Raw genomic sequence first — 22394 nt, forward strand, 5'->3', positions numbered from 1 at the left:
TCTGTAAAAAATCAATAAAATATATATATATATATATTTTTTTAATATATTTTATTGATTTTTTTACAGAGAGGAAGGGGGGAGAGATAGAGAGTTAGAAACATCGATCAGCTGCCTCCTGCACATCTCCCACTGGGGATGTGCCCACACCCAGGTACATGCCCTCGACCGGAATCAAACCTGGGACCTTTCAGTCCACAGGCCGACGCTCTATCCACTGAGCCAAACCGGTTTTGGCAAAATATATTTTTTTAAAAAAAGATAAAAAATTATGAACAACAAAGTGACAACAAGTACATATCTATCAACAAGTGAATCTAAAAATCAAATGAATAAAAAATCTGATGAACAGAATAAACTGGTGAATGTAATAGAATCAGGGGCATGGAAAGGGAGCGGACTGACAATTCTCGGGGGGATGAGGATGTGGGGGGTTCCGGAAGAGATTTGACAAAGATCTTACACCTATGGGCGAGGACAATGGGGGAGTGAGGGCCTGGGGTGGGGTGGGAACCGGTGGAGGGGAGCTATGGGGGGGAAAAAGAGGAACAACTGTAATAATCTGAACAATAAAGATTTTTTTAAAAATTAAGTAAAACTGTCATTTTTTAAAAAATATATTTTATTGATTTTCACAGAGAGGAAGGGAGAGGGATAGAGAGTTAGAAACATCGATGAGAGAGAAACATCGATCAGCTGCCTCCTGCACACTCCCCACTGGGGATCTGCCCGCAACCAAGGCACATGCCCTTGACCGGAATCGAACCTGGGACCCTTGAGTCCGCAGGCCGACGCTCCATCCGCTGAGCCAAACCGGTTAGGGCAACTGTCATTTTTAATAGATGACATGATACTATACACATAGAACCCTAACAATTCCACCAAAAATCAATAGAAGAAAGAAATTGAAGAAGGTACAAATGAAGCATATATTGTGCTCATGGACAGGAAGAATTAACATCACTAAAATGTCTATACTGTGCAAAGCTCTCGAGGTTCTTTGCAGTCCTTATCAAAATAACAATGACATTTTTTACAGAAATAGAAGAAATAATTCTAAATTTATATGGAACCCAAAAAGGCGCTAAAAGCCAAAGCCATCTTGAGAAGGAAATAACAAAGTTGGACATATCATTCTACCTGATATTAAACTATATTACAAGGTTATAGTAATCAAAATAACATGGTACTGGCATAAAAGCAGATTCATAGTTCAATGGAACAGAATAGAAAGCCCAGAAGTAAACCTAAACTCTATGGTCAATTAATCTATGATAAAGGAGGCAATATCAATTAGGGTAAAGATAGTGCAGTGGTCGGCAAACTCATTAGTCAACAGAGCCAAATATCAACAGTACAACGATTGAAATTTCTTTTGAGAGCCAAATTTTTTAAACTTAAACTATATAGGTAGGTACATTGTTATTAACTTAATTAGGGTACTCCTAAGGCTTAGGAAGAGCAACACTCAAGGGGCCAAAAAGCCGCATGTGGCTCTCGAGCCACAGTTTGCCAACCACTGAGATAGTGTATTCAGTAAATGGTGTTGGGAAAACTGGACAGATATGTGCAAAAAGTGAAACTAGACCACCTTCTTAATCCATTTTGATTTTATTCTTGTATATGGTTTAAAGACTTAAATGTAAGACTCAGAATCATAAAAGTTTTTTTTTTTAATGTTTTATTTTTAATTGATTTTTTAGAGGTTGGGGAAAGGAGAGCGATAGAAACATCAATGAGAGAGGAACATCATTGATCTGCTGCGTCCTGTACACCCCCAACTGGGGACCGAGCCTGCAACCCGGGCATGTGCCCTGACCGGGAATTGAACCATAAGGTCTTGCTCAACCACTGAGCAACACCATCTGGGCAAACTAAAAAGTTTTTACACAGTAAAGGAAACAATCAACAAAAGAAAAAGACAGCCTACTGAATGGGAGACTATATTTGCCAATAATATATCTGATAAGGAGTTAATATCCAAAATTTATAAAGAACTCATAACTTTACACCAAAAATCAAACTACCCAATTAAAAAATGGGCAAAGTCCCTAACCGGTTTGGCTCAGTGGATAGAGCATCGGCCTGCGGACTCAAGGGTCCCAGGTTCGATTCCGGTCAAGGGCATGTACCTTGGTTGCGGGCACATCCCCAGTGGGGGGTGTGCAGGAGGCAGCTGATCGATGTTTCTCTCTCATCGATGTTTCTAACTCTCTATCCCTTTCCCTTCCTCTCTGTAAAAAATCAATAAAATAGATTTAAAAAAAAAATGGGCAAAGGACCTAAATGGACATTTATTCAAAGAGGTCATACAGATGACCAATAGAAAGATGAAAAGATTCTCTATGTCACTAATCATCAGAGAAATGCAAATTAAAACCACAATGAGATATCTCATACTTGTCAGAATGACTATCCTCAAAAAGTCAGCAAACACCAAGAGTTGGGGAGGATGTGGAGAAAAGGGAATCCTTGTGCACTGTTGGTTGTATTGTAAATTGATGCAGCCACTTCAGAAAACAGTATGTAGGTTCCTCAGAAAATTAAAACTAGAACTACTTTATTAACCAGCAATTCTGTCTTTATTTATTGGTAGAAATCCAAAACACTTAATTCTAAAAGATATATGCACCCCTATTTCCAACAGCAAGATATTAAGCAACCCAACTGCCCATCAGTAGATGATTGGATAAATAAGGTGAATCATGTACAAGGGCATATTAGCCATGAAAAAGAATGAAATCTTACCATTTGTGACAACATGGATGGACCTAGAAATGAAATAAGTCAGACTGGGAAAGGCAAATAATCTATGGTTTCATTTACATGTGGAATCTAAAGATCAAAATAAATGATCAAGGAGTACAGAAATAGATATAAAGAACAAACTGATAGTTGCTAGATGGGAGGAGGTTTGGGGGGCTGGTTTAAGAATGTGAAAGGATTAAGAATACAAATTGGCAGTTACAAAATAGTCATGGGGATGTAAAGTACAGCCAATAATTTTATAGGGAATTTGTCAATAATTTTGTAATTACGTGTGGTGTTAGGTGGGTACTAAGACATTATAAATTGTATAAATGTCTAAACCTTATGCTATATGCCAGAACCAATATAAAATAATAAGGGATTTCAACTGTAATTGAAAAAAATAAATAAATGAAAGTTCTCAGACCTACTGAATGAGAAACTATTGGGGTGGATTATATTTTAATCAGCCTGCAGGTGCTCCTCATGTAGGCCAAGTGAGATTCATGGGTTATCACCATAGGCTATTTCTTTTTTGTTTTTTAGAGAGAGAACAGGAGAGGGAGAGAAAGAGAAACATCATCAACATTGACTGGCTGTCTCTGGCACACCCCCTGCTGGGGATGGAGCCAGAACCCGGGCATGTGCCCTGACCAGGAATTGAACTAGGGCCTCCTGGTGCATGGGTTGATGCTCAGCCACTGAGTCACACGAGCTGGGTAGGCAATTTCCTTCATGTCATTCCTCAAAGCTAGGTTTCCTCATCTGCTCAGTGGTGGTACTTTGAAACTCTAACATGCTCCTCATTCTAACAATATTCTCCAGGACATGCATTACTAAGCAATCTTGAGCATTATGTCATTGAATTCCTTACATCTCTAAAAGGTAAGTACTCTTATTTCTAATCCTTTTGATATGGAATTTGAGAGCCACTGTTATGTACCTTGCCCAGGTGCAGAGCCAAACCTAAAACTCAGTAGTCTTAAATTCAGTCCAAACATATTTTCCTGTAATTCTGTTGAAGGATATTTTCTAACATGCATTTACAATATATGAATTTGGTAACTAAAACCACCTATTTTTTGTTTTAAACTTATCTTTTACCCTCTAACTATTTGCATTGATTTCAGAGAAGAAAGGAGAGGGAGAGAGAGATAGAAATATCAATGATGAGCCCTAGCCGGTTTGGCTCAGTGGATAGAGCGTTGGCCTGCGGACTGAAGGGTCCCAGGTTCGATACCCATCAAGGTCATATGTCCAGGTTGTATGCTCAATCCCCAGTAGGGGGCATGCAGGAGGCAGCCAATCAATGATTCTCTCATCATTGATGTTTCTATCTCTCCTTTTCCCTTCCTCTCTGAAATCAATAAAAATATATTTTAAAAAAATGTTTCCAGGAAACATCAATGATGAGAGAGAATCATTGATCATCTGCCAACTGCATACCCACTACTGGGGACCCAACCTGCAACCCGGGCATGTGCCCTGATGGGAAATCGAACCTTGTACTCTTGGTTCATGGGTCGATGCTCAACCACTGAGCCCCACCGGCTAGGCAAAACCACCTATGTTTTTATAATATAAAGAAAAGACTATGTTGTTGCTTTTTGGTTTCTGAAAGCTAAATAATGTAAGGAAAGAAAATGACATAAGTACAGTAAGGTTTATATCACTGATTCAGAGAATCAAGTAGTTTATGAGAAATTACAGCTATGTAGTAGTAGTTTCTAGTCCTCAGAATTAAAATAAAACAAAGGTCAACCTAATGTGATTTGGAGTTGTAGAGTCCTGTCTCTTAGTATTTTTTGTGTGCAACTAGGCAAGTGACATAATGTCTTGGAGCCTCTGCCCTTTCACCTGTAGAATAGAGATAATGATAATACAACTCTCACAGCGTGGTTTTGGATTAATAAGATTATGTTTGTACAGTTCTTAGCTTGGAGCTGGACAATAGTAGGTCTTCCATAATAAATATTTGGTCTACTGCCATTAATAATACTACTGGATTTAAAAAAAAAAATCTTCATGCCTTCTTACTTCTCACACAACCCAATCAACATGGTGTTCAGGTGCTTCATGGAGGTTGCCTGGGTGGCCTACCTTTCCTTTGGGCCTCTTGCCACGAAGCTGCTTGAGATTATAGATATTATCCATCAGAACAGGGCTTTGGTTAATGGAACTTTCATTCAAGTAAGGAGACAGGCTATGACTTTCAAATGCATGCAGCCTACTGTCTTCATCCTCAAGTTCTCACATAGTGCCCGCCAGAAGTTTGCTTAACAAGCCTGGCAGCCACAAGATGGGCCAAGAAGATTTAAGCCAGAGAAAAGCAAGCCAAGATGACAGGTTTAATCATTGCAGAGTCATGAAGGTAAAGAAAATGAGGAACTGAATAATGAAGTTTGAAGTTAGAAACCTTTAAAAGGCAGTTCTGTCCTGGCCAGTGTGGATCATGGTTAGAGTGGCAGCCCATGAACCAAAGGGTCACGGGTTGATTCCTGGTCAAAGGCATATACCTGGGTTGCAGGTTCGATCCCTGGCTCCAGTTGGGGCACATGTGGGAGGCAACCAATGGATGTGTTTTTTTCACATAGATGTTTCTCTCCTTCTCCCTCCCCCACCTTCCTTACCCTCTCTAAAAATCAATGGAGAAACTATCCTCTAGTGAGGATTAGCCAAAAAAAGGGGGGGGACAGCTCTCCTGAAAGCTTCCTAAAAAGCACCTGCTGTTAAAGGTGGAGCTACAACTGCTTCTGCAAAGGTTCCAGCAAAAATGGTGGCCACTGGCCCTGGCCGATGTGGCTCAGTTGGTTGGGTGTCATCACATGCCCAGAAAGGTTGCCAGTTCTATTCCCAGTCAGGGCACATGCCCGGGTTTTGGGCTCCATCCCTGGTGGAGGAGGGCATGCAGGAGGCAATCAATTGATGTGCTCTTACATCAATGTTTCTTTCCCTTCCCCTCCTCTCTAAAAATCAATAAACTATTCTTTTTTTTTTTTTTTTTTTTTTTTTGGAGTTCATCCTCATGGTTTTTTTTTTTTATTATTTATTGCTTAAAGTATTACAAAGGGTATTACATATGTGTCCATTTTATAATAAACTATTCTTTAAAAAATAAAAGTGATCGCTACAGGCAAGACGGTTCCAGTCCAGAGAGTGTCTGCCTAGAAAGCTGTAGGCCAGAAGGCAGCACCTTGAAAAGCACAAGGGTCTGAAAGCACCTGCTACAAAGGCTTCTGGCAAGAAAGTGTGAGAACATAGAGGCTGTTACAAAAGTAATAAAGGTTATTTTTGACACGTTGGCAAATCTAAAGAAGAAAAGTGAAAGAAAAAATCTTCAAAGATTTTATAAATATCTTCCTGATCTGATGGCAGTGTTTTAAGGAAATGAGGGTAACGATAGAAGGGCTTAGGTCTTCATAAATCAGGTGGCTATTTAGAATGTGGCTTTTTGCTCCTATTAGAGTTTGAGATGAGCTGTATTTTATCTTTGTCTTTTTTTTGTGGCAGACTGATTTCCGATTCTACTGGATGCATTCAAAGTTACCAGAAGAAGAAGGACTGGGAGAGAACACCAAGCTCAATCCTGTAAGGCCTGGGATTAGGGTTGCAGAGTTCTTTATGTGGATTGGTTTGGAATGATCTATTATCTACATACAACCATTATAAATGAAATTCTTTAATTTTGAGATAGTACAGCATAACAGGAAGATTATAGGCTTAACAGTCATCCAGATCTGAATTCCAGTTTTGGCTTTAATAATTATTAGGCTAAGCTAAAAACATCACTTGACCTTAGTTTCTTCATCTGTATAATAGGATTAATAATATCTGTTTTACAGGGTGGTTCTAAGAACTAAATGAGAAAAATATGTACGTCCTCATAGCATAGTACTTATGGTAGGCTCTCAATAAATAGTGGTTGGTGTGAAATGCTAAAGTTCCCCAGTGATGCTAATATCTCTGGCCCATGAACCACATTTTGATAACCTCTGCTCTTAAATCTGAGCTGAGAGTAACTTCATCTAGTCAGTTCCCTCATTTTACAGATGAGAATATAGACTCAGAGAGGGGACTGCCTTCCCCAAGGTCCCACAGTACAGATGGTAGTTCAAGTGTGTTTGTTATCTGCTCAATGATTAAATATATGACAGCTATTTTGAGGACATTTAATAAGCCCTGTAGATTGGTATTTGCCTGGATTATTTACAACATTTTTTACGAATACTGGCATTTTTTTTTTTTATTTCAGAGAGGGGAGGGGAGAGGAGAGGGAGAGAGAGATAGAAAGATCAATGATGAGAGAGAATCATTGATTGGCTGTCTTCTGCATGCCCCTCACTGGGTATCAAGCCCGAAAACTGGGCATGTGCCTTGCTTGACCAGGAATTGAATCACCATTTCCTGGTTCATAGGTTGATGCTCAACCACTGAGCTACAGTGGCCGGACTGCCTACATTCTTTTTCTCAATATATTTTTATTGATTTAAGAGAGGAAGGGAGAGGGAAGAGAGAGATAGAAACATCAGTGATGAGAGAGAATCATTGATCGGCTGTCTCCTGCAATCCCCACACTGGGGATTGAGCCCACAACCCGGGCATATGCCCTAACTGGGAATCGAACCGTGACCTCCTGGTTCATAGGTCAATGCTCAACCACTGAGCCACGCCAGCCAGCTCTTCTTTCTTTCTTTTTTGTTTTTGTTGTTGTTGTTTTTTGTTGTTACAACATTTTTAAAGGCAATTAGATAACAGTTACAGGACAATAAATGGGGTCAGTACTTCCAGTGATGTTATCAATAACATCCTGGAAAAACGTGTATTAAGAAAAGGGGGAGCATGGGAGCAGTTCTAGTGCTCTTACATGTATTATCTCATTGAATCCACACAACAACCCTATGAAGTTGATACTTTTATCCCATTTTACAGATGGGAAAATGAAATCATATAGAGATAAAATGATTGGCAGAGCTGGGAGTCAAAGCACTAGTTATACTGCTTTAGTCTAAAAATCCTTACTGCTAAAAGAAATACTGGTAAAAATAATAAATAAATAAATAAAATCCTTGCTGGTGTGAAAGAAGTTCAACTACTCCTTCATTAGGGGCATTTGTCAGAGGGCTGGAAGAATAACATATAATCCCTGGTTCTCAATCCTGACTATATGTTAAAATCACTGTCTGGGCTTCTTCCAGACCATTTCAGTCAGAATCTCAGGGTGGGGCCTGGGCATCAGTAATTTTTAAGAGTTCCCCAAGTGATTCTCCTGTTTAAAGCAAGGTTGAGAACCACTGACCTAGTAATTCAGCATGTAGGTGGAGGGGAGGTAGCTGGGAAGGAAGAGACAAAAAACTTCTTTGATATAGCTTTTCAGTTGCTAAAATAGTATTATTTGTAATATGTACTAATTCTTTGTTCTAATTTATATTTTAGTTTAAATTTGTAGGGCTAAAGAATTTTCCTTGTACCCCTGAGAGCCTGTGTAAAGTGCTGTCGATGGATTTCCCTTTTGAGGTAACAAAGTCATTGTCTTTATTGTTCTGATGTGGTTTCAGGACACTGGAAAACTTGGTTACACAGTCTTAAGATATCTTTTGACTTTGCTATGTTAAAACATCAGAAAAGGGCTGAGCCCTGACTGGTGTGGCTCAGAAGGTTGGTTGGAATGTCATCTTGGACACCAAAAAATTTCGGATTTGATTCCTTGTCAGAGTGCATGTGGGAGACAACCTATCGATGATTCTTTCTAGCCCCTCCCCCCTTTCTTCTCTCTAAAATCTCTTTAAGAAAAAGAAAAGGGCTTGAAAGCTGATATCTAAGAAGGGATGTACTCACTGCCCTTCAGAGCCTCAGCTCCACCCTTCTACATAAATCAGAATGCCAGAGCTAGAAGGCCCTGAAAGGATACCTCATCTAACTCTCTCAATTTACAGATAGAGAAATTGAGGCCCAGATCAGGGTGAGGCTTTCATTCCTAGATTGTTCTTTGTTTGCCCCTTCCTGCTGTAAGCTTGAGAACCAGGCCCTTTGTGTGACTGCCATGGCTGGTTGTAAAGTAAAGGGACTTCTTTGACTGATGGACCACAGGAATGTAAACTTCTAATTCTTCTTTCCTAGGAAGAGCAAATGATCCCTGAGTATGTCAGTGATTGCTGAGCAGTGGCATGGGGCAGGTGACGAACTCATCCCAGTTTGTGTCCAGGACTTTCCCAGTCTTAGTGTTGAAAATCTCCCATTGTCAGCAGCTCTTCAGTCTTGAGCAGTCTTCTGTCATCCTTAGAACCTGCAGTTATCCTCTCCAGTCTCAATAAGCAAACTTTCCTTTCCCCAACATACCCTTTAAAGTTCTGCCTAGTCACCTACAAGTCTTTGCTTGAACTGGATATATTTTGCAGAAGGGTCACAGCTTCCGGCGGTTGCCTTCATTTCTGGGAGTCAATTAAGAAGGTCGTAAGAACACCATCTTTATTTTTATTTATCTATTTTTGTTAATCCTCACCTGAGGATATTTTTTCCATTGCTTTTAAGAGAAAGAAGGGAGGGAGGGAGGGGAAGGGAGGCAGGGGAGAGAGAAAGAGAGAGAGAGAGAGAGAAAAACATTGATGTGACACTAACACATGGACTGGTTGCTACCACACTCGCCTGAGGAGTGAACTCACAACCCAGGTATGTGAATCAAAACCGAGACCCTTCAGTGTTAGGGCTGATGCTCCAACTACTGTGCCACACTAACCAGGCTGCCATCTTTATTTTTACCTATAGCCTTTATACTATAAATAAAGTTACAGTAAATGCTTTTCTTTTTCTTTATTGTTTAAGGTATTACATATATGTCCTTATTCCCCCAATGTCGTCCCCCCCACTCCTGCTCTCACCACCCTGGTGTCTGTGTTCATTGGCTAGGCTTATATGCATGCATACAAGTCCTTTGGTTGATCCAGTAAATGCTTTTTAGAGATGAGTTGCTGACTCCCAGAAAAGAAAATTTGGGACCGTAGGAAATCTTACCATTAAGAAAAACCGAGTTCCTAGAACATAGCTTTCAACAATTTAGGGGAAAGAGTTAGGCAGCCAACAATGGCTTGGGGAGCATGGCTTCTTTTTGTTCTTAATAATGTATTTTTATTGATTTCAGAGGAAGGAAAAGGAGTCTGAGATAGAAACATCAATGGGTGAGAGAGAATCATTGATAGGCTGCCTCCTGCACGTCCCCAACTGGGGATCAAGCCCACACCGGGCATGTGCCCTGACCAGGAATTGAACCATGACCTCCTGGTTTATAGGTCACTGCTCAACCACTGACCACACAGGTTTCCTCTGTGCTCAGCAGTCCAGCATCTCATATGGGCCTATCCAGTTCCCCTGCTTTGTTCCATGTGCAGAACACATAACCCACTATGAGATCTCTGGGTGGTGGGAGTGCATGGGATTTGGGGAGAGGTGCCGGGAGCCGGTCCATGCTTGCTGTTTCAAGGGACCTGGCATATATGGCATACTGTTCTTAATATGTTTGCTCACCTTCTTGGCACTATGTGTTTTAACCAAGGTCTCTGAGAAGGGTTGTTTCCCCAGGTAGGGATTTTCCCCTGAAGTTAGGGAGGGAATAAAACCTCTTAACTAAGTGCCAGGTGGGTAGTTAATCACTTTAACTACGAACAATCATGCTTAAGCTACATAATCTTTACTCCCTGGAATGGAGATAAGAAACGCCCTAACCTTTGGAATAGAGATTGATAGGATTGGAATCATCTGGTATAAATACAGATGTAAGAAGACAGAACGGAGAGAGATAGAACCTAGGCACAGAACCTACACAGAACGTTCTCTAGAGACAGAAGAACTTCGCTGGAGAGAACATGGCAAAAGATCCTGGACAGAAACTGACCTCAGAACCTAGAGACAGAACCTAGCGAGAGAACATGGCAAAAGATCCTGGACTGAACCTGACTACAGAAATTGGCAAGAGAACCTGACTAGAACTTGGTGACTGAACCTGGCTGGAGAACCTGGACAGAACCTGGCTGGAGAACCTAGCGAGGGAACTTGGCTACAGAACCTGGCTGGAGAACCTAGCAAGACAACATGGACACAACCTGGCTGGAGATCATAAGCAGAACCTCTCTGGAGATCCAGACCAGAACTTGGCTGGAGATCCTGGCTGGAGATCCTGGCTAGGCTGCTGATCAACTGAACACTGCCTCCGTGTCCTTCCTTCTTCGCCGACTCCGTCTACGCCTTTGGGAACCCCTGGACCTGCTGGGGTTGGACCCCGGCAGAGAGGACTTGGGTTCAAGTTGAATTTCTACTTCATACTAACTGTGTTATTACAGAAGCCCCCCAGAACTTTGAGCCAGCCCCATCTCAAAAATACCCTCATGGTGGGTAAAAGGGTGAAGTAGTGGGTAGGGAAGCACACTATAAACAGGAATGTGCTATTTATGTTTTTTTATTTTCTAAAATTTAGTTTTCTAGGCCATTTCTTCATTTAGAGAAATTGCAAGTGTGAGAAATGAGAACTCTTTCCTCTGGCAGTGACTCAGAAAAAGGATTTAAACCACTAGAGCTGCCCCGTGTGTCTAGGCTCTCCTAAAAACATGTGGCCTCAGAAGTCATTTTGATCCCTGGTCTCTTTTCTTATAGGTGGATGGACTTCTCTTCTACCACAAGCAGACCCACTATAGCCCTGGAAGCACTCCTCTGGTGGGCTGGCTACGCCCGTACATGGTGTCAGATATTCTTGGTGTGGCTGTGCCAGCTGGGGGCCCACTGACCATTAAGCCAGAGTATGCTGGGCACCAACTCCAGCAGATTATTGAGCACAAGAGGAACCAGAAGGAGGGCATGAAAGAGAAACCCACACATAAGGCCTTTGACAATGGGCACTATGAGCTGGAGCATCTGTCCACCCCTGAGCTGAAGAGTGATCCCCACAGCTTGGACCAACTTGGGAGTCGCATGGAAAACTAAAGAGAGCAGCCTCCTTTGGGTGTCACAGGAAAGTGCTTGGTTTCAGAACAAAGGTTGGGGAGGAGGACAGTGATGACAATAGGTGACTTCATTTTAGAGTGGACTTTCCAAAGCCACTGCAGCTGGAAACAGCTTAACTCGTGTAAAAAGTGTATCCCAGATCCACAATGTAAATATATGTGATTCTTAAAAAAGAACTTATGATTCTTTTATTTTTTTTTAAGGGCCTTTTTATTAATAGGTGTACAGATCTAGCTTTCCCCAGGTACCCATGTGAATGTATCATTCAGCAAGGTTGCTTTTATGGTTGAAAAGCCAAGAACTTGTGATTCTTAAACCTTAGACAAGCTTAGACAGTCTTGAAACTCTCCCAACTGCCCCCCTCCTCCGTCCCCTCTCCCCTGTGCCCCAGTCTACCTAAACCATGACTGTTCAAGTCTTGGCCCATTTCATTCTGGTTTTAGTACTTAAGCATTCCGCTGAGTTTCTAGTTGCTACTGTTGCTGACGTCATTTTCTAAAAGGTCTTACCAGGAACTGCAGTTCTTAGTATTTGAATATCTTCCCTCTTCTGAGAAGACAAATGTGATTTTCTTCTGTTTAGACATTACCAGAGATAAAATGCAAGTGGTGTTCATTCACTACTTCAACAAACATTTGAGCACCTTCCAGAAGATAAGCCTTTTGCTAGGCCTCTGTGATGTAGGTTATGGAAGGGATGTACTCACTGCCCTTCAGAGCCTCAGCTCCACCCTTATACATAAATCAGAATGCCAGAGCTTAGGTTATGGAAACAGAAAGGCCCTTAGAGCCTCGGGGGCTGGAAGAGTAGGGGGATGTTTCACCGAGGCAGTCAGAGCTGGGCTGAGGCTCAGAGGAGGGACAGAAATGTGCTCTGCAGACAAGGAGGTTAGGCGTTCCTCACAGAGGCAGGAGGGTGCACAGTTGCACCCCTGCAGGGCAGGACTTGCTGTGGGACCTGAAGTCTGTTCAGCACGGCTGAAGCATAAGGTAGGATTAGAAGGCTGTAGAGGAGGAAGAGAGAGAGATGAGCCCGATTGTGTTATGCAGAGATTTTGGATTTTATGTCATGAATGTAAAGGAGCCAATAAAGAGCTTTGAGCAGGCAAGATCCATTCAGAGTTGTGAGCTAGAGCTCTTTGGCAGCTGTGGGAATGGAAGGAAGATAGTGTCTGTTCTGTGTTCAGGAAATGTGTCTCATTTTGCATGGCTGTAACCTGCTCCCCACACTGTTTTCTCCTTTTTAGAACTTACCTTATTGGACAGAAGAATTCACTATTTTACTCCGGCAATACTAGCATCCTGTGGACAAAATTTCAGAGGGGTCCAGGTCAAATGAGTGACCAGGTCAGATGCAGTTGTTCCTTTGTATTGATTAATTTTGGGAACAGATCCTGGCAGGACTTGTGCTTAAGTGGAATCTGATGACAAAATTCAGTACACTAGTGGACCTGGCCTTCCTGCTGGGCTCTTAGCCATTCAAGCCAACTCTTATCAAACCAGAGAAGAAGCTTCCTCCCACACACACAGTGATGTTCCTGCTGGCTGCAAATTTCAGCATGCCTACCGCAATAAACTCTTTCCTAAATTCCAGTAGGGTCAGTTCTGCAGTAGGAACCTCGTGTTTCTCTTGTCAAGAAGCATGTTGGTGGCTGCCTAGTTGTTTCATCTCTGATCACCTAAATGCTGTATTCTGTACTCTCGGCAGCCAGCTGTGCCATTTCAGGAGCAGCACGTGCTAGCATCAGTGAGACTTGGCTGGACTATGCCCAGAAATAATCAGATCTAGAAGGACTATTTCCCTAAAGGACACTCTCTGAGCATAAATGCAAGAGTCAACATATCAGCCAAACTTTATCACCACTCACAATTTGATATTGTTAAATGGTACCTGGAAGGATGTATCTCAGAAAAGTGCCCTTTTGTTTTTAACTGAGGAGCCAGTATTATCGATTACTGAATAGAATGTATGTCCTGCTCTTATTTCTTTGTGAAATGCTACCTGCTACAAAGATGGTTTTGTTATAGGTTACTGTGATTGGATATTAGTTTTCTGGCCATCCTGAATAGCCCCCAGCTTCTTTTTTGTGGCATTATCTCTTCCCCAGGCAATATGATACAGTGGGACTGTACTTTGGGGGAACTCCCTTCCTTAGCCAAGAAGCAGTAGGCTCATGACTAATTTGGGCCAATTATATGCTTCTCACCAAGAATTTGTGTCTTGAGCAGAGGAACGAAGGGAGTGATCAGTAAGAATTCATTTATTTTGCCCTTGTCTTTTTCTTGCTATGAAACTGTGAACATCCAGTAAATTCCATCTTGTTTAAAGTAGCAGAGGTAATTTCTGAGCTTGCAACCAAAGAATCCAGTGTGGCCTTGACCTGCTTGCCTTGACTGGAGGACCAGTTTGGCATGAGTTAGCAAGGGACTGCTGGTTGATATCACCTACTTCACCTCAGGCGCCACTGGAATGGAACCTATGTCCCTAGAAAAGACCAAGCAAAATAAATAGTCTTGGTTATTTTAATGTTAGCTCAGAAAAGCCATGCTGGGTTCTAATGCCTGCATGGAAGAGTTGGGTGTCAAATCCACTTGTATTTGGCAATGGTTTATGTGGCAGGATAGTAAGAAGCTAGGAAAATTCCTGGGCAAGTGGAATGGGGAAACTGAGACAAGAAAATTAAACAAGGCCGAACAATTTGAGCAGCTTGCAGCTAGCTTGTAAATTGCAAGACCTTATCTTCCCCAGCCAAGACACTTGAGAGCAAATGGTTTATACCCCTCCTCTCTAACCAGAGAATACATTGCTTAAATCACCCTGGCCTGGTAAAATAGAGAGCCAAGATCCAACTAATGCCATTTGTGCCAGCTAAACCCAAAGACAGATAAAGTCTGGGGGACAAAACCCCAAAAGCATTTGGATAGTATCACTTGGGAGATGTTAGGAAAGATAGCTGCTAGGGCAGGAGGAAGGGGAGGGGAGAAAAAGGGAAGTTGATGTCACCCACTATACAAAGAAGTCAGCCATCTTAGGACTTGCCAAACAAAATACCAGATATATGTACAAACATTCCAAGATAAGCCACAACAATGTAGAAGAGGACTTTGAAACCTAGTCTGCCACCCAAGATAATCTGGCAGAGGAGCTTTGAAATCTATAAGGGGAAGAGTATAAAACCCCTTGCACCCCCTCTGGGTGGTACATTCAAACTAACTGAGTTGCCTGCTTGTGCTTTATGTCATGTATATTCTATTTTCTCTTTAAATATTTTTATTGATTTTTAGAAGAGAGGCAGGGAGAGAGAAACATCAGTGTGAGAGTGAAACATTGATTGACTGCCCCCTGCACGCCCCCTACTATGAATTGAGCCCAAAACCTGATCATGTGCTCTGACAAAATCAAACTGGCAACCTTTCCATGCACAGGACAATGCCTAACCAACTGAGCCAGGGCTGCCACAATTATTCTTTTTTTTTAAATCTTCACCTGAGGATATTTTTTCCCATTGGTTTTTAGAGAGAGTGGAAGGGAAGGTTAAGTGGGGGGGGAGGGGGGAGAGAAACATCAATGTGTGTCACATCGATTTGTTGCCTCTTGTATGTGCCCTGACCTGGGGCAGAGATTGAACTTTTAGTCTGTGGGCCAACGCTCTAACCACTTAGCACCACTGGCCAGGGCTGCCATGTTTATTAATAAATTCTCTTGTTTTGCTTTCTTAATAAATTCGCTTGCTTTGCTTCAACACTGCTGTCTGTTACTCATCTGAATTCCTTCTTGCGAGCTGGTAGGAGCCAAGGAGAGGAGAGTCAACCCCATCCCACTCAGAGGGCTCTCCAGTAACAGTTTATCTCCATTCTTTCTCCACTAGTTAACTTCTCACTTATGTCTGAAATATGACTTGTGTTCATATCACTTCAAGTGCTCTTATCCAGTGACCAGTGAGTGCTCTTCTTGTTTTCCAAATCTAAGGGACGTTTCCCAGGCTTTCTTTTACCTGACTTTACCTGCCGTATATATGCTGATGCCTTCTCTGTCTTATCAGTCGTGTGTGTGTGTGTGTGTGTGTGTGTGTACAGATATATATATATATATATATATATATATATATATATATATATATATATACCGGCAACCTTTCAGTGCAGTATCTACCTATATATATCTATATCTATATATCTATACCTATATCTATACACACACACACACATATATACAAATACTAGAGGCCCGATGCATGAAATTTGTGCAAGAGTAGACGTTCCTTCCCGTGGCTGCTGGCACCGGCTTCCCTCTGGCACCCAGGACCCTGGCTTCCCTTCCAGCTCCAACTTTGTCAGGAAGGTCGCCCGGAAGGACATCTGCTCTAATTAGCATATTACACTTTTATTATTATAGATATACCTCTGTGTGTGTGTGTGTGTGTATGTGTGTGTGTGTGTGTGTACATATATATATATATATATATATATATATATATATTTTTTTTTTTTTTTTTTTTTTTTTTTTACCAGTCATCTCCCAGTCACCTCAGACTTAGCATGTCCCAAACTGAACCCATCTTTCTCCCTCTGTCATGCTCTTTCTGGGGTCTTTGTCCTTGCTCATATCATTTAGTCACATTGGCTAGGAAACTTCCTTGTGACCTGGCCTTAATGTATCTTGCCTCCTTTGCTGCCTCCTCTCCAGTGATGTTGGTTTATTGTTCTCTGTACACATGTGTTTCATACACTCTGCTCTCCCACACACCATCCCTCCTTATTCTGATTACATTCACCTGGTGAATACTAGTATACCTACTCATCTTTGAAAAACTCCAACAGATAACTATTTTTGTTAATATATTTTGTATTGATTTCAGAGAGGAAGGGAGAGGGAGAGGGAGAGAGAAGCATCAATGATGAGAGAATCATTGATCAGCTGCCTCCTGCACGCCCCCTACTGGGGATCGAGCCCGCAACCTGGGCATGTGCCCTTGGCCAGAATCGAACCTGGTACCCTTCAGTCCACAGGCTGACGCTCTATTCTCTGAACCAAACCAGCTAGGGCGATAACTATTTTTTAACAAATATTTTTTATTAATTTTTAGAGGCAGAGGAAAGGAGAGGGGGAGAGAGAAACATCGATGTGAGAGCAAGCCTGCAATCCAGGCATGTGCTCTGACTGGGAATCGAACCAGCAACCTTTCAGTGCACAATGACACCCAACCAACTGACCCATACCAGCCAGAGCCAACAGATATTTATTTGAACCTTTACTTCTGCAGGCAGAATTAGCCATCCTCATATTTGTGATGATCCACAAGACCACCCTTACTCTAACACTAATTGCAAGTTAGGGATAACCCCCCCACAGCCACCCTTAGGTGTGATATTTCACCATAAGGATTCACAGAACTCACTGAAAGCCATTATATTCACTGTTACAGTTTATCAAAGTGAAAGAAAATGGATTAAAGTCAGGCAAGGGAAGAAATGCATGGGGCAGAATCCAGGAAAGTTCCAAATGTGGATTTTCCAGTTGTCTTCTCAAGTCATAGACAGCATTAAACTTTCTTGGTAACTATATGTGACAATACAGAGTATTTTAAACTCTCGCTTGAGACTTGGTGTCCAATGTTTTTATCAGGGCCTTGTCATAGACCTAGTCTCCAGTCCCTCCAGGGGTCTAGCTGATAATATGTGATCCAAAGTCCCCTTCCACCCAACCACATTGTTGGACTTGTGTGGACAAACACCCCTAGGTAAAGAAAGACACCACTATTAGGCAGGTCATTCTAAGGGCTTAGAAGTTACTTTACAGGAGCCAAGGGCAAAGGTCAACCTTTGAGCAAGGTTAAAAAAATAAAAAAAAAAAGTTAAATTTTTTACTGTACACTCCCTCTATTAGGTTGCAAGTTCCTTTAGGTTGGCACTTCAATAAACGTCGGTTGGTTAAGTGAAATGATGAAATGGAATGAGAAGGCAGTTTGGAGAGAGCCCCTCCCCTCTCTGGCTGCACAGGGGTGACCTTGGAGAGAGGCTGATTGGAGGAGTGTGGCTGGCTGCTAAACAGGTGTTTGGATATGCTGCAGACTTCTAGTAACAAGAACTATATTTAGTTTTGCAGATGTGATTAAAAGTATAGCCTAAAAACTTTTCACCTTGTACATTGGAGGAGGGAAAGAAACAAACTTCTTAGCTACAGACTTCCTTTCTGATGAGGGGGTGAGTAAAAACCCCACTATATATTTTTTGTTAGTTTGCTTGCTTTTTTCCCACCACTATATATTTTTTAAGCAAATGTATGTTTTGTTTTATGCCTTGTGATATGTAGGGCAGGAAAAGCAGACAGAGCCTTGTGATTTTAACGAGTGTGACCGACTGCTTGCTTTGGTAAGATGAGGTGTTATTTGAGTCACATCCTGTCTTTGGATTCTATGATTATACCCCATTTTTACATCAAAGGAGAATTTTTTTTTCAAATACATTTTTTTAGGACTTATTTTTTTTTCCATCACTATCCCCTCTGTGCCCTCATTGACCTCCTCCCACCCCTGTTTTTTCAAAAAAAAATTTTTAAGTTTGTTTCTTCACTAAGTGCTGAGAGATTTGGTTTGGGGCCTTTATTGATTGTGACTTACCTCCTCCAAACAACTCAGAAGGTCCACCATAAAATGAAAAGGCAGAGGCAGGTGGAGAGGACCTGGGAGAGCTAGGAGGCTGACAGTAGAGAAGGTGAATTACGAATGGCCTTAGGCAGCAAATAACGTGGGAAGGGACAAGTGTGTATCTGTTCCTCTTGAAAGGAATTCTAGGGACAAAATAGGCAGGTTTAGGGAATAAAGAGGGTCCATGAGGGAGGAATGGATAGGTGAGGGCTTGGAGTATGGAAGGCATATATTCACAGAGGATAAAGAAAAGTCACGGAATACTGGGAGGAAGGAAACATACTTTCACAGAGGATAGAGAACTGTCAACAGAAAGAGGGAAACACATTTTCACAAGAGATAGAGGAATGTTGCAAGATAAGGGGGAGACAAAGGGGAGGCACCACAAGGATTTTGGACTTTGAAACTGATATTATGCAAAGAGTGACCAATTAGAAAAGCACAGGGTCAGGAAGCATAGATAGACAAAGAACTTTCAGCCTTTAAAACCTTAGAAAACGGGGCTTGGATGGTTACCCCATTGGGAACCTCTCCCTACGTGGGAGTTTGTATTTGCTTCCAATAAATTTCCACTCTTTTACTAACAAGTCCTTTTAATCCGTGAATTTTATTCTTCAATCTTCGTGAGGCAAGAACCTGCCGCAAGGGGGAGATCCACTCCCTGAACCCTACATTTCACTCTCATCCATTCCAAGTGATGGTGATTCTTTTGAGAAGTTGAATTTTGTGCCTTTTGTGGAGGCAGAAAAGTGGCCAGAGGCAGTCTGGGAAATTGGGAGGTGAGCCTCACTATTGGGCCCAGCCCAGAGGCATTCTACCCATCTTGAGGGACAGTGTGGGACCGGAAGAGGAAAATTTTGAAACCTAGAGATCTCTTTTGGTTAGGATTTGACACAGACGATTAGTATTTATAGCCAACATCCTCCCTCCCTTCCAGTGGGCTTGAGCCTTTTGTCTCCTGCTTTTTTAAAAAATATATTTTTATTGATTTAATAGATGAAGGGAGAGGGAGAGATAGAAACACCAATGATGAGAGAGAATCACTGATTGGCTGCCTCCTGCACACCCAACTGGGGATTGAGCCCGCAACCCGGGCATATGCCCTTGACCAGAATCAAACCTGGGACCTTTCAGTCCGAAGGCTGATGCTCTATCCATTGAGCCAACCTGGCTAGGGCTCTCCTTCTGCTTTTTGCCCTTCAGATTTTCTCTGCTGTTAGACTAGGGCCGTGGTCGGCAAACCGCAGCTCGCGAGCCACATGCGGCTCTTTGGCCCCTTGAGTGTGGCTCTTCCACAAAATACCAGGTGCGGGCACGCATGTACAGTGAGATTGAAACTTCGTGGCCCATGCGCAGAAGTCGGTATTTTGTGGAAGAGCCGGTATTTTGTGTCAGTCTGGCCCACCACGGTGGCTGTCCCTGCGATCCTGCACCTTCTGGGCCAGGAGGCGGATCTTGCGCAGCCACTCCTGGGCGCTGATGGCCTGCAGGCGCTAATTCAGCTCAGACTGCAGGCTCCGCTTGGTGCGCTCACAGCTGTCACCACCGCCATGTGGGGAGTACATGCCGCCCTCCTCCGGCCTGCCTCCCCTGTCCAGAGGCTCTCTGCGCTGCTCACCTGCCCAGAGTGACTGAGGCTGGGGGGAAGCCAGGCATCCTGCCCTGCCCAACCCCGGCCGATCCGCCCCTGTGCAAGCTGCCACCCCACTGGGAAGGGTCACGGATCCGGGTCCCAGGGTCACGGATCCGGGTCCCAGGGTCACGAATCCGGGTCCCGGGACCGCGGACAACCTCAAGCACTGCCCCCCGCCTGGCAGGGTCACAGATCCGGGTCCTGGGACTGCCGACAGCCTCAAGCGCTGCCCCCTGCCTGGCAGGGTCACAGATCTGGTCCTGGACAGCGGACAGCCTTGCCCACTGATGCCCACCTTCAGTATGCAAATTAGCAGCCATCTTGTTGCTTCAGGGTGGGGGTCCCACTTGTGTGCCTGGCCAGCCTAGATGAGGGGGATGATGGCTGTTTGCAGCTGGTCACACACCCTTCAAGGTGGGGGTCCCCACTGGGGTGCCTGGCCAGTCTGGTTGGCAGTTAACTTGCATGTCGCCCTGATTAGCCAATGGGAAGCATGTTGGAGCTACGGTTAATTACCATGTTTGTCTATTATTAGATAGGATAACCCAGCGAAGTCGCTTAGCAACTGAGCTGCTCAGACTTCATCAGGGACAACAGATGACATACCTTACTTCACTTTGATAGCAAAGCAATCTTTTTTTATATTTTATTGATTTTTTACAGAGAGGAAGGGAGAGGGACAGAGAGTTAGAAACATTGATGAGAGAGAAACATCGATCAGCTGCCTCCTGCACACTCCCCACTGGAAATGTGCCCGCAACCAAGGCACGTGCCCTTGACCAGAATCGAACCTGGGACCTTTGAGTCTGCAGGCCAATGCTCCATCCACTGAGCCAAACCGGTCAGGCAGCAAAGCAATATTATTCTTATATTTTTTAAAATAGATTTTTATTGATTTCAGAGAGAAATGTAGATGGAGAGATAGAAACATCAATGATGAGAGAGAATCATTGATCAGCTGCCTGCTGCACGCACCCTACTGGGGATCAAGCCCGCAACCCAGGCATGTGCCCTTGGCCAGAATCGAACCTGGGACCCTTCAGTCCTCAGGCTGAAGCTCTAGGCACTGAGCCAAACCAGCTAGGGCAAGCAATCTTATTCTTTTTTAAAAAAAATAATTTTTATTTCTTGAAGTATTACAAAGAGTATTACATATGTCTCCTTTCCCCCCCACCTGACACTCCCCCGGCCCCCAACCCCCAGTGTCTTGTGTCCACTTATATGCATGCATATAAGTCCTTTGGTTGATCTCTTAACTGCCCCCCAAACCCTCCCCAGGCTTCCCACTGTAGTTTGACAGTCTGTTCAATGCTGCTCTGCCTCTGCATCTACCCCTGTTAATCAGTCTATACTGGTCCCCATTATCTGTCCCAACCTCACTGGAGCCATCCCAACCTCACCGGGGCTGTCTCGGCCTCACCGCGGCTGTTTCAACCTCACCAGGGCCATCCTGTCCTCACCAGGGCCATTTCAGCCTCACCGGGGCCGTCTCGACCTCACCGGGGCCGTCCCGACCTCACCGGGGCCATTCTGACTTCACCAGGGCCATTTCAGGCTCACCGGGGCCGTCCCAGCCTCACCGGGACCGTCCCGACCTCACCGGGGCCGTCTCAGCCTCACCGGGGCCGTCCTGACCTCACTGGGGCCGTCTCAGCCTCACCGGGGCCGTCCTGACCTCACCGGGGCCGTCCCAACCTCACCGGGGCCGTCTCGACCTCACCGGGGCCGTCCCGACCTCACCGGGGTCATTTCAACCTCACGGGGGCCATCCCGACTTCACTGGAGCCATCCTGACCTCACCGGGGCCGTCTCGACCTCACCGGGGCCATTTCGTCCCCGGATGCCGTCTCAACCTTACCGGGGCCATTCTGACCTCACCTGGGCCGTTTTGGCCTCACCGAGGCTGCTCAATCTCACCGGGGCCGTCCCAATCTCACCGGGGCTGTCCCGACCTCACTGGGGCCATCCCAACCTCACCAGGGCCGTCTCGACCTCACCGGTGCCATCTCAACCTCACCGGGGCCATTCCGACCTCACCCGGGCCGTTTCGGCCTCACCGAGGCTGCTCAATCTCACCGGGGCCGTCCCAACCTCACAGGGTCCGTCTCGACCTCACCGGGGCCGTCTCGACCTCACCGGTGCCATCTCAACCTCACCGGGGCCATTCCGACCTCACCCGGGCCGTTTCGGCCTCACCGAGGCTGCTCAATCTCACCGGGGCCGTCCCAACCTCACAGGGTCCGTCTCGACCTCACCGGGGCCGTCTCAACCTCACTGGGGCCGTCCCAACCTCACCGGGGCCGTCCTGACCTCACCGGGGCCATCTAGACCTTTCTGGGGGCATCCCGACCTCACCGGGGCCGTCCTGGCCTCACTGGG

The 22394-nt window shown here is 44.1% G+C and overlaps 1 protein-coding gene across 4 annotated transcripts in view; it reads left to right on the forward strand.

Annotated features, from left to right (window-relative positions):
- SNUPN (snurportin 1) overlaps positions 1-14054 on the forward strand; it is a 46190-nt gene extending 32136 nt beyond the window's left edge. For all 4 annotated transcript variants that reach the window (XM_081084596.1, XM_081084598.1, XM_081084597.1 and 1 more), the window contains 3 exons: positions 6259-6336; positions 8182-8262; positions 11389-14054. In XM_081084596.1, the coding sequence (XP_080940722.1) occupies positions 6259-6336; positions 8182-8262; positions 11389-11715 (486 nt within the window). In that variant the 3' untranslated portion in view covers positions 11716-14054. The remainder of the gene's footprint in view (positions 1-6258; positions 6337-8181; positions 8263-11388) is intronic.
- The last annotated feature ends 8340 nt before the right edge of the window (positions 14055-22394 follow it).

Source organism: Myotis nattereri (genome assembly GCF_964212035.1).
Source record: "Myotis nattereri genome assembly, chromosome: 1".
In the NCBI taxonomy this organism is placed as follows: Eukaryota; Metazoa; Chordata; class Mammalia; order Chiroptera; family Vespertilionidae; genus Myotis; species Myotis nattereri.